At 45.2% G+C, this 12,673-nt stretch overlaps 1 protein-coding gene across 4 annotated transcripts in view; it reads left to right on the plus strand.

Moving 5' to 3' along the window:
* The window catches only part of EPC1 (enhancer of polycomb 1), a 95,038-nt gene that overhangs the window by 26,927 nt on the left and 55,438 nt on the right, over positions 1 to 12,673 (plus strand). For 2 of the 4 annotated variants that reach the window (XM_027121986.1, XM_027121984.1), the window contains exon 1: positions 22 to 560. The exons of the other annotated variants lie outside the window; for them this stretch is intronic. In XM_027121986.1, the coding sequence (XP_026977787.1) occupies positions 408 to 560 (153 nt within the window). In that variant the 5' untranslated portion in view covers positions 22 to 407. Of the gene's footprint in view, positions 1 to 21; positions 561 to 12,673 lie in introns of those variants that run through there. 4 annotated transcript variants of the gene reach the window in all.

The raw sequence follows: 12,673 nt of genomic DNA on the forward strand, positions 1-12,673 counted from the left end.
GGGGGCCGGGCGGCCCGGCGCGGGGAGCGGGGCCGGGCGCCGGGGGTTGGCGGGACGCGCGCTCCGTGCCGGCGCCCGGCCTCGAGCCCGCGCCCCCCCCCCCCCCGTGCCCGCGCCGCTGCGCGATGCAGTGTGGGGGATGGGCTGGGGTTGGCTGAAGAGCGCACAGTGGAGTTTTAATGTCCGCCATGTTGGCCATGGCGTATTGAGGAGAGCGAGCGAGAGAGGAGCGGAGCGGTTCGGCCTCCCACCTCCCGGCGGCTCTGAGTGCCCGGACGGCGGGCTCCGCGCTCCGCCCCTCCAGTCCCCGGCAGCGGCGGGCGAGTGGGGACCGAACCCCCGGTTCTCCATGATCCCGCTGGCCGGGGCCGTTTCCCCAGAGCGGAGAGGTATCTGCTGCGCCTGAGATGAGTAAACTGTCGTTTCGGGCGCGGGCGCTAGACGCCTCGAAGCCGCTGCCGGTTTTCCGCTGTGAGGATCTGCCCGACCTGCACGAATACGCCTCGATAAACCGGGCCGTGCCGCAGATGCCCACCGGAATGGAGAAGGAAGAGGAGTCGGTACGTGTTAACTCCCCTGTCCGACCCACCGCCGGGCCCCGCTCCCTCCGCTGCCTGCGGCGGCGGCGGCGGAGCGCAGACCCACACAAAATGGCCGCCATCTTCTCTCCGCCGCCGATTCCCGTCGCCGGCGGGGCCTTTACCTCGCCGCCCCCGGCCTCTCCCCCCGGCCGCGGCGGCCCGGCGGGGCCTCCTGTTGGGCCACCCGCTGACCCCGGCCCCTCGGACCCGGGCCCCGCGGAGTTCAGGCGCCCGCAAGGCACAAAGGGGTCACGTGACGAGGCTGCCGGCAGCCATTTTGTGGTCGGAGCGCTTGGGCTGGGCCTTGTGCATCCGGAGAGGGAGCGAGCGGGCGGGCGGGCGGGCGGCGGGGGGTGCGGCGGCAGGGCCGCGGAGGCCCCGCCTGCAGGCCTCTCCGCGTGCCGCTGGGTGGCGCTCTGGGGCCGGCTCGGCCTTCGCGCTCCGCCGGCGCCGGCAGCGCAGGTTCCGGGCGCTTGGGGGCCGTGCTCTCCCGGCGGCGGGGGAGGCTGGCGGGGCCGGCGCGGCCCACGTGGAGCCGCCAAGGGGCCGGGCGGGGGCGGCGGGAGCCCTGCCGCGGAAGGTCGCGGCTCCCGAGCCGCCCGGATCCGACTTAGGTGGTGCGTCCTCTTTGTGGGACTGGTACCTCCATTCTTCCCCAGTCCTACCTGGTCGGACTCCTCCTCCTGACTTTTCCTTTGATCCTTGAGAATATGTTGCGGGTTTTGGGGAGGGTACTATGTGGCTCTTCTGGAGCCTGTAACGTTATTAGTTGCTTCCCTAATAAAACCTGAGTCCGCCCGATGGCTGGGTTTCTCGAGCTAGGGGAGAAAGGACCCCATGTAAGCAGGTGTTAACAGATCTACCTGTTGGAAAAGGGCTTTCTTTCTTACCCGCCACCGAACTCGGGTTAAGTGAACCCCTTCCTAGAAATCTTAACCTGGAGGTGTTTCGGTTGGGTGGGCTTCGGCATGTAAGTGTCAACGGCTCCCGGACGCCGTACCGCAGCGGCAGCTCTCCCTGGTCGTGGAAGTTGGGCTCAGACCCACGGATAATAGGCTCTTCCCCTCGTTCCCCCAGGTCCTCGGCAGGGTCACTTGATGGCTTCTCACCCTAAGGAATTGCATACCTTGGTTTTCAGGTACAGCCACTTAAACAGGGGGCAGTGTGTTGACAGTTCCAGGAAGTCGAGGAGTCGCTGGATTGGTGCTACAGTTTTGTGGTGGAAAATCGTTCTGTCATACCTCTGTTTGGTGCTGTAAGAATTTTCTAAATGCAGAAATCCTGCTCTGTAATGTCGATTTCGAAAAATAAAGCTGTTTAAACTCTTTGGGTTGTTTGACCTTTCAAAGTCAAATAGTGGTGACCGTCGCGTGCTCCTTCCGAGAGGAGCGTCTTAGCGTGTGGAGTAGTTGAGATTGTCCAGCGCGGTCCTGACCTTTAGCACGTTGCCTGTGAGACACCACCTCTCAACGTTTTACTTGTATCAGCGGCAGAGTAGAATGGTGCCGCTTGTTTATTTTTAAATAAGTGATTTGTTTTTAAAAATTAAAGTACTTGTGACTGCAGAATCTCGTCTTTTGGTTTTATTTTTGTTTCCAAGTTTTGCAGGTAATACTTTCAAGTGGGGGTGTCGTCGTTACCACTGCCCTGGAAATTAATTGGTAGTTCCTGTTTTGCAGCCGAGGAAGGGGAGAGCTTTGATAAGAACAGATAACCCTGCAGTACACTTTGAAATTCAGTGAAGTCTTGCTCCTCGGAGCACATTGGACTGTCCCAAGGGCCCCAACCTGAAATCAGAGCTGAGCTCAACTGAAGTATCAAGGCTTATTAGGTTTTTACGGATCATTTCTGTTCACTGAAATGATTTTGACATTTTGTAGTTCATTGTTTTCTAACATGTTGAGTCCCTATTTTTGAGGGATTGTTTTTTTTTCCCCCTTCAGACTGACTTTTCCCATTGTCCGTGTAGAATTTGTTTCACTTCACATCCAACCAAAACTATGACCAGTGAAACATAGACTTCAGGAATAGACACTGAACTGAACAGAAGAATGTAAACAGTCCCAGGCAAACAGCTGCTGTCCAGTCCTGCGGCTCGTGCTGGCCGGGGGTGGGGGTGGGAGGAGGCTCTGTAGATCATAGGATTGAAAGTAGCATGTTAGCGCTGAAATGTATGCCAAGCACAATTAAAGGTAATTGAATTCCGGGTTAGCCTGAGGAGAAGAAACTTTTTGATAATTTGCTGAAGAATGATGTGCTTCTTATAAAGGCGAACTCATGCCTCCGATTGACATGTCAGGGTCAGGAGCGATCTAGAAACCTGAATTGAGTGTCTGGTTTAGAAAATGTGTAATCCTATGTTGATCATGAAAGATAGGGCAGAATTAGATGAGGACAGTATTGTATATATGTCATCTCACTAAGAAGGCATTTTATGATCAAATGTATCTGGAAAATTGTCATGTGAACTGTACCTGCTAACTGTTACCATATTTTGTTTCTGTGGTAAATGTGGCAGAAATGCTAGGTCTAAACATAGGGAAAATAACACTTATTAAAGTATTCCCACTTAAATTTAATTTAAGCTGAACGCACTGCCTTAATTAGGCATGCCTCTTAATTTTTAAGAAACAACTTTCAGTAGAAGTCCCCTCCTCCCCTCCAAACATGAATTATACTCAACTTTAGAACTTAGTTGTTAGTCCTTTTTTGATGAGGATTGAGAAATAACTCCAGATTGTAATAAACTGAAGGACTTGACTGCCAAATAGATGTTAGAGATTCAGTGTCTCAATCGGTATAATGTGATACATTGTAACTTGCTGTATCAAAAAGTAACAGTTGATAAAGGCTTTGATTTAATGAATAACAAGTAATTTTCAGATCATGGGAAATCAATAGGATGTCAGCTCTAAATATGAAATAAGTCCCTTAATTTAAACACATGGGGGTGCAGAGGTTGCACCATTTTAATTTTTTACCATTTTAATTTTAAGATTATAATCTTAACTTTAAGGTTAGAAATGTTGAAATATACTACTTAGTGCCATGGCTTCACCTTTAAATGAAAGGGTAGTTTTTCCAAGATATCAGTACAATTGAATGTTTTCGTTACAATTGGAGCTTTACGTTTTCCTTTATGGTTACTTCTCACTTCAGCAAAGACATTCTGAAAAAGTTGGTTTTAAAGTGATACTCAACAAAGTGGAGCTGCTTGGTTCCTCTAGTAGTTTAACTTTTTTCATTGGGATGCCAGTGTGTGTGACTCCATATACTGTAAGGGATGGAGGCTTAACCTCTTCTCCAGCCGAGGAGAAGAGAAGGAAGTGTGACGGTAATTAAAACGTTAATGATGATACCGCCTTTAATGATGATACTTCCTTGTTACTGCCCTACGCAGCCACCTTTGGGACTGTTGGGTGTAGGGCCCAGCCATCGCAGTCCAACACCTGGTTTTAATAGGGTTCTAATCAGACGTATAGTCCCAGACCCCTGTCTTTCCTCTGTTCAAACTGTATCCTTCATTAGTGGCCAGTATACAACGTTATGAAAACCAAGTTTATAAAGTAGACAGGTAGGTGTTTTTTGTTTTTAATTAGGGGTTAAAGTGGAAATACGTACATATCTCTGTTAAGAGGAAAAGTAGTTAAGCACTACATTTTCAAAACGATAAAAATCTAGTTCGTTTTATAAAAAGAAGCTTAAATCACTTTAAGTGATACGTTTAAAAGTCCGATTTTTCTGACAGAAACTAAGAATCCTTTCTTTCCTTTAAAATTTTGTAAACCAAGATTTCTTAGTCCTTAATCTAGATTCCTCCATTCTGTCCACCGCATTGGAAGTGAAAAGAAATATGTGAAGTCGCACCTGTACTAGAAGCAAAGCTTAATTTTTACAGCTAGTTTGAATTAGAAAGGAATTGAGGATATTTGGGGTTTTCCATTAAGTAGCAAATAATTTAAGTCAAAGATAATTGAGAAGCAATAATGAAGTCTAGTTCCAACTTTCTGTCCTGCCCAAGATATTTTTGAGTGTATCAGCTGGGTTCTGAGGGTTATGTGGAAATGATGCTAGAAGTAGTGAATTCCCATGATACGCATATACAGTTTTGTGACAGTATATTTTTCTCGGGAGAAAATTCATGTTTGTCATGAGTTTCTCAAGGTATCGATAAAGGCAGAAAACCCAAGGTTAAGATTTGCTGTTCTAGAAATTTCAGCAGTCATTTTGGTTTCATCAGTATGGAAGTTATTACATAGACTTAATCAGAGAAGAAAAATTAAAGGCAAAAATTAATCGGCAACTCGGGAAGACTGAGGGCTCTTACCTACAAAAGGAGCCTCTTGAAAACTGTAGGGCCTGGTGCCTAAAGTGTTAATATTAGCTCTTGTTTCGGTGTGCTGTTTGATATTTAAGATTTTGGATTAGTACCATTTGTACTTAGACTTCATTTTCTTATAAAACAATAATGAAAACTAATGGGCTTATGTGTCTAATGGTGTTTTGTGGGTGCTTGTGATCTGTAATGGAATTTATGCAGAACTACCTTTTCTTTCCGTTAATCAACAGGACTTAATTAAAAGTGCCATCTAAATACAGGAGAGCTTAAATCTTGTAAATAAAGAATAATAACCTGTACTTACAGGTTCATGAATTTGTGGATAGGATTAAATATTAAACTAGCCATTCCTAATAGAATCTACGACTAGGTTTGGATAAACTGGAGGTGTAGGTTTTAGTTTAGTCTATATATTGCATTCGACCATATTGTGGTCTGTGGTAGTAGTAATGGGAGAGAAACAGATGGAAGATGTATGTGTATCTATGTACATACATAATGGCAAGAGATGAAGGTGTGGATTCTGACTATGTGATTCCATTTTTCTGAAAAGTTAAGGGTAGTTGTTATCAGCAATTGGTTAAAACGTAATTTTAAAGTAGAGGGTAGCATTTTATATAATGGAATGATGGTATGGTTTGTGATTCTATTTCTTAGAAGAAGACAACCCACAAGGAAATGAGAATTTTATATTGTAATTTGGGAGTAAAATGACTTCTGAGTCTCCAAGTGCAAAAGTAGTATGAAAGTATGAAATAAATACATAGGCAGAACTAGATGGTGTCTTTTACTTTTAAAGTAAGCTTTTGAACCCTTGAAGTGTGACTTATATTAATATGTTACAATAACTCCTCTGTAAGAATAAATCAATTTAAAGGGAAATCACCGAGAAAAGAAGTGATTCAGATGTTTTAAACAACTTGCTAGAACTACTTTCAGTGAATTACTTGAAGCTTATCTGTTGACTTCTGCCCATTATCTTGGTCAAGTTTACTAAAGCCTCTGATAATAGTTAATGATTTTGAGCAATTTCGGTATTTTAAACAGAGTGGATACTTAACTTTTCACTTTTAAATATATGAATTGAATTTCATCCACCAGCCCCACTGTAGGTAGATGAAAATCAAAAACAAACGTGCTGTTCATAAATCTCCTGTGACCCATGATCTTAGTTGTCTCTTTGATGAGTAGGGATATAATCAGTTCTTTAAAAGATAAAGCCCTTCTTCGATTATTTGTTGTCATGGAGGTTATCCTTAAGAAGTTGGTTCAGCTTCAGATACACCTGGTGACAGTTTGCTGAGTTTTGCAACACATTATTAAAGCAAATCATTTTGGTTGAATTTCCTTCCGTATAGCAAGTGCTGGCTGAAGAAGTATGACGCAGCCTTAGGGTAAAGCCAGGGGCAAAGGTAAACTGAGGTTTGAAATATCCTGTGGGTGATTTACTAAAGGTTCAAATCTTCTTTCTATATTGGGATGAATTATTTTGATTATCTTAGAATCACAAGTACCAGTTGTATATCCTCTGAGAAGAATGTACTTTGGCATTTGTGGCCTTTGACAAGTCAGTTAAGCTTACTGGATGAACTTTAGTTTCTTCCTGTGCCAACGCTCTCCTGACCTACCTTATGAGGGAGGTATAGCTCTAGGGAGTGAATCAGACGGTATCCGTGAAAATGCTGTACACATGCATTTCATTATTACCAAATACTAAGTGAATGTTCACGATGGCCTTGCTTTTTGTTGCTGTTCAAAACTACTTACATTTGTACAATCCCTTGTATTTAGGATTGTCTGGTATAAATTTGTTAGATGTGTTGTCTATCCTCAGAGGATTGTATGATGTAGTTGTGAAACGTTGTGTCTTTAAATTTAGGTAATTATTAATTGGGAAGAGCATCAAGTTGGGAGTTACTAGACCTGAGACCTCAACCAGCTTCTGACTGTGTGTGCACACGCGTGTGTGTGCGTGCACACGCGTGCTTGCGTGCTCTCACACACCCGGATTTTCTTAACTGCAAGATGAAGTAGGGCCGTGATAGTTTCCTGTAGTAGTGAGCATATTATATTACCAGTGCATTTAGGTCTGTTAACTCATGTATTTTATGTGTTTTTAGAGTAATCATTACATCTTTAATTAGTTGATGGCTTCATTTGCACTCTACATAAACACAGTTTACACAGAGGTAAAGGTAACCTGGGTGCATGGATAACTGGTTCCAGTTTAGTCTAGAAGGCTTGTGTTTTTTAAAGCACTTAAAGAATATAAGTCGGCTGCAGTAGTCACAGAATGCTTTTACTGTTATGAGAGTTTGAAATTAGAATCAGAATATTGTATTGAAGGTTGCAAATTTGTGCTTTACGTATAAGATAATAAGAGTCTGAAGGGGAAACAAAATATAAATATGGCTGTTTTGAAGTCTAAAGCAAGAATCTGGTCCTGGTTCTGATGGCCAAGTGGAGGCTTCTGAGGGATGTTATACAAAGACTAAGAAAACACAGATAAATCCAATTTCATTCACTTTTGTAGCAAATATTTATTGTGCACTTACAGTGAACTAAGGTCTCCTGTGGGCTCTGTGGATCCGACAGTCAGCAAACAGCTCCCTTTTTCATGGAGCTCACATTCTAGCACCTAGGCTCTATGGGGGCAGGACTTTTTGTTGGCTTTGTTCACTGGTGTTTTTTCCAGCACCTGAAATAGTGCCTGGCACATAGTAAGTGTTCAGTATTTGTTTAGTTGAATGACTGAATTCTAATGGGAAAACAGACAAAAAGCGAATGAATGAAAGTGGCGGTGGATCAAGACAGTATAGAATTTCAGGTGGCAGGAGGAGGATAGAGATTTCTTTATGCAGAGGGTCAAGGAACGCTGGCTCTGAAACTTGAAGTGGGAGGAGCCAGCCCTGCGAAGGCTTGCATGGAGAACGTGCCAGGCAGAGAGACTGCAGATGCAGGGAGCCCAGGTGAGGGACAGAGGCCAGTGTGGCCGGAGGGCAGCGAAGAGGGTTGAGCAGTACGAGGACCCAGAGGACCCAGTCAGGGGCCTGTATCTGGTGAGGTATTGCAGGCTACTGCACGGAGCTGGGGTAGTTTTGAGGTGAAGTAACAAGCCTTTAGAGAGTTTCAGGCAAGGCAGTGACATGATCCGATTTATGTCTTTTCAAGGTTATTCTCTCTACCATGTGCAGAATGAGTCGTACCGGGCAAGAGTGGCTGTAACTAGGGTGGTGGTAGGGAAGAAGAGAAATGGATAAACTGGAGGTATAGTTTGCGGGTAGGACCAACAGAACTTGGCTGACAGATTAGAATGTACTAGACGGAGAGAAAGAATCAAGGATTAATCCCTGATCTTTACCTTGAGCAGCTGGGTGGATGGGTAATTAGGCCCCTGCTTCCTGATGTAGGGAAATTTGGGGGAGGGAGGGTTTATAAAGGATGGATTTATTACTCAGTTTGAAGTGCCTCTTACTCATTTGTGTTTAGCTGGGTACGCAAGAATGTAAGCATTAGAGCAATCTGCACTAGAGGTGCACAATTCAGAAGTCATGGGCTCTACGATAAATTTGAAGGTCTTTGGGTTACAGGTGTTTCTAAAGCTGTTCATTGAGGCTCAAGAAGAGGAGGAGCTGTTAGAGAATCAGGAAGAAAGTGAGGGTAAAGGGGTCTCAAGAAGGAAGGACATTGGTTAAGTCCGTCCACGGAGAAGATGAGTGAGGGGAGAGGGACCGTTTGATTTGATTAGATATGTGCCATTGGCCTATTTTGACAGCGTGGTGGGAAGGAAAGCCTGAGTGGAATAGAAGAAATGCTGAAAGATAAATAAAAGGGTCAGAGCAAGTATAGACGACTCCTTGGAATAGTTGTGCTGGGAAGAGGCACTGAAAAAATAGCTGGGGGGGATTGGGGGCATCAACAAATCATTTCTTTTAAAAATTAGTTACAAAGTTTAGGCAGACGCAAAGTAGGGAAGCAAAGCTGAGTCCTCCATTGCCCAGGCCGCTACCTAGAGAGTTTCCAGGCTACAGGCGCAGGTAGGGGAGGCCCCAGATAGAGCCTGCCAGCCTCCTGGAGTTGAAGAGGCAGAGAATTCAGTTTGGGGAGGCTACAGTGGCTTCAGGGCTAGGTACCAGAGATGCACCGAGGTCTGCAGAGAGGTCCCCTGGAGTCTCTAGCCAAAAACTGGTCTGAGCCTGTCTGGGGGGGTGGGGTGGGAAGCACCTGGAAAGAAGTAGGAGGGACATTTCTGGGAGCTCACACAGGGCTGGGAATATGTTATGTCCTCAGTGACCAGAGTGGAAAGACCTCCTAATGCAGAGGGCATCAGATAAGAGTTCTCAGAGGGTCATTTCCTTAGTGGTAGGGCCAAATTAGCTCTAGACTAAACTGTTCTGGACTTACCCTAATAAAGACTAAACACTGGCCTCAAAAGGAGCCAACTAATTTCGGATAACTGTGTCCCAGAGTAAAGCCCCACAGCGTTTAGAGGAATACTAAAAGATCCTACGACATAAAACTTAGTGTTTGGCATCCAGTTAAAAAAGAATCACCAGGTACGCAAAGATGCTGGAAAATCTAACCAATAACTAAGGGAGAAGTTAATCAACAGAAAGAGATGTAGAAATAACCCAGGTAATAGAGTTAGCAGACAAAAATGTTAAAATGGCTATTACAAATAAACAAGTTACTAGAACTAGTGTAATCGTTGGAATGATGTCATTAAAAAGGATGAAATAATCCTATTTCCTCTCCTACTCGAGGACTTTGTTCCTAAAAACTGTTTCCTATCTTTTCCTGGATTGCTTTCGTGGAGGGCTTGGTCACTGATTTAAGCAGAAGTACTTTTTCCTTTTTAGAAGTAAGGAAGGATATGATATGACCAGTGGTAGAGTTGGCAGTGGGAGGGTGGGGTATTTATTGTATGATTCTATTGCCTGTATGCAGTATGAGGTGATGTCATCACCTGAGAGCAAGGGGGGGCCTTGAGACGAAGGTATGTGTGGGAAGCTCACGTACTAGAGAAGTGTAACAGGACTGATGGGCTAGCTGGGGGCTCAGGGTTTGTGATCATTTGAAGTGAGACCAGTCTGCTCACTTGGGCAGTTGAATGCAAGCATTCAGCTTGAGTTCAAGAATAAAGCAGGTATATAATAAGGTCTTTCTAGGGTTGAGGTTTGCCCAGCAAGTACAAAGGGGGGAAAGAGGGATGAGGGCATTAAAAGTATGTGTGAGGTAGATGATCATGATAGACCTGGATCCAAACTGGTTAAGCAGGGAAAGGAAGGCCTCAGGGAGCTGGTGTGGACCGGGAAAGTGGTCGGACACACCGGGATGGCTCTGCGGGGGAGGGGTGCCGTGCTGGAAGAGGGGAGCCTGAGCCAGGAGGGTGCCAGTTAAAGAGTGAGATGCTTGAGTTTCGATTTCAGCGGTGTATCGTCCACGTAGACGTCGTTACTCAGGGTGATGCCGAAGGTGTGGGAATAGTTGAGAAGACGACCGTGAGCTCTGCCTGAGCAACAGAGTGGATACGGCAGCTCCGGGGAGAGGGAGTGAGGGTGTGAATAGCTGAGGGGTTAGGGTTTCTGAAAGGACAGTGGAGAGGAATGGTGTGGCCTGGCAGTGGCGGGCAAGGAGGACACTTAGCCCATCTGTAAGTGTGTGGGATGTGGGAAGATACACAGCTTCTCCTTGGAAGGGCTCCGGGAGTGCTGCTTCTGGAAGACACTGCCAGGCTTAAAATAGAGCAAGGGGATGAGGGAACGTTGAAAGAGGCTGAGACTGTGGAGAGGAGTTTACTGATACGTCTTATTCTAGAGAACAGAGTGGAAGTGTGGGGGAGGGGGGAAGACCAGAAGATTGGGTCAGATTAGGGGACGTTGGGTCAGAGTGGTAGTAAGAGCTAGAGTGATGCTGTCAAGTCGTGAACTCTGGTAATGGGTGTGAAGAACAATGGGATTTATCCGGCCAACCTCAGATGCACGGATGGTTCAGAATCCCTTCCTGCCGCTGGGGACAGGGGGAGAGCCCAAAGGAGGGGCGGCCCCACCAGACAGACACTGGCCCGATGACCTCCAAGGCCTGTCACTCCTGCCGCTCAGGTGTGTAATAATCTGTACAGAGAAGAGCTTTTGTACAGCGCGCCTGTTTCAGGACCCAGGAAATGGGCCTTTACGGTTGTTACTGAGCGCCTGAGAACTCTCCCTCCTCTGCAGTGCTTCTCAACACTGCACCAGTCGCTCACCCTCAGAACATTCTGGAAAATGGGGGGGGTTTGATTGTCACAGGTTTGGGGGAGGTGCTTTGGGGGACAGAAACAATGCAAGTGCCACCACGCAGAGCACAGCCCGGCAAAACAAAGAATTGCCTGTTTGACTTTTTGACTGTCCCGCAGAACATCCCAGTTGGTGAGATTTCCATTTACAGATTATCTGAGTCAAGAACCTAATTCCATTTTACTTGTAAAGTGTTTTTGTGTAGTTTTGGTATACGCTAGAATTTCCAGGGCTGCAACTGTATATAAGGTAAGGGAATGTTGTACTTTATGTTGTAGAGAACTTTTGCAGTCACTGTTACCGTTTTGGAAATAGTAATAACTTTATCAACACTGTTAGTGGTATTTGAGTCAACAGTAGTACAGGCCTGCAAAAAGTCTGGTTTTTTAGCTCTCTGTAGACATCTCAGCTTCTGTAGTTACTTCCTTTTGTCTTCCTGGGTACATATCCCAATTATTTACATGTTGAAACACATAGTATTTTATTATAACTTACTTTCCTTTAATTTCCACTTGGTTTTGCAGTTAGATCTTTGGATTGATTATATTAAAACGTGCATAAATAGAAGAGTGGAGTAATTTGAAAAAAGGGAGCATTGGGTCTGACAGGGTTGAAAACAGCTGTTCTGCTGGGTTCAAAACACGAGCTAAGTTGTGGTCTGTGTTACTTACATTTGCCCCAGGTCTCTCTAAGTGTGGTATGAGAATGAAATGAGCCTGTGTAAAGTGTATAGCGTGGTGCTTTACTTACAGTAAGTGCTTGGATCTTTTTTTTTTTTTTTTGCGGTACGCGGGCCTCTCACTGCCGCGGCCTCTCCCATTGCGGAGCACAGGCTCCGGACGCGCAGGCTCAGCGGCCATGGCTCACGGGCCCGGCCGCTCCGCAGCACGTGGGATCCTCCCGGACCGGGGCACGAACCCATGTCCCCTGCATCGGCAGGCGGACTCTCAATCACTGCGCCACCAGGGAAGCCCGGATCTTTTTTACTTATTATTTTAGTTTAATTTTTGTCCTTGAAGGATGGAAATGTGTTTTTTAGGTAGGATTTTAAAATTTCAACAGATTTCCATCATAGCAAATGATTTTTGATATGGAGTGTTTTGATAGTGAGTGGGTATGTTTTTTATACGTATCTAGTTGTATTTATGTCAGAATGTGAGATAATAAGCAGGGTATCAAAAAACAAGGTCTTAAGTCGTGTCAAGGAAGTCAACTCAAATGGATTATTTTCTCAACTTAAATACATGCTTGGTTTCCCAGCCTCAAATGTATGAAATGTGTTTCAAAGAATTTGCTGGAAAAAAATGTTTTCTGTACTTTTTAACAGGTTCTGTACATTTTAGTGATTTTTGGTTCTGTTTTTAAATGATGTTTAAACGTTTTTAATCAATTTTTTTATTGAAGTATAGTCGATTTACAACGTTGTGTTAATTTCTGCTGTACAGCAAAGCAATTCAGTTATATATATGTGTGTGTGC

This window comes from Aethalodelphis obliquidens, unplaced genomic scaffold (genome assembly GCF_003676395.1).
Source record: "Aethalodelphis obliquidens isolate GAN/ISIS:26980383/991018 unplaced genomic scaffold, ASM367639v1 scaffold23, whole genome shotgun sequence".
Classification (NCBI taxonomy): Eukaryota; Metazoa; Chordata; class Mammalia; order Artiodactyla; family Delphinidae; genus Aethalodelphis; species Aethalodelphis obliquidens.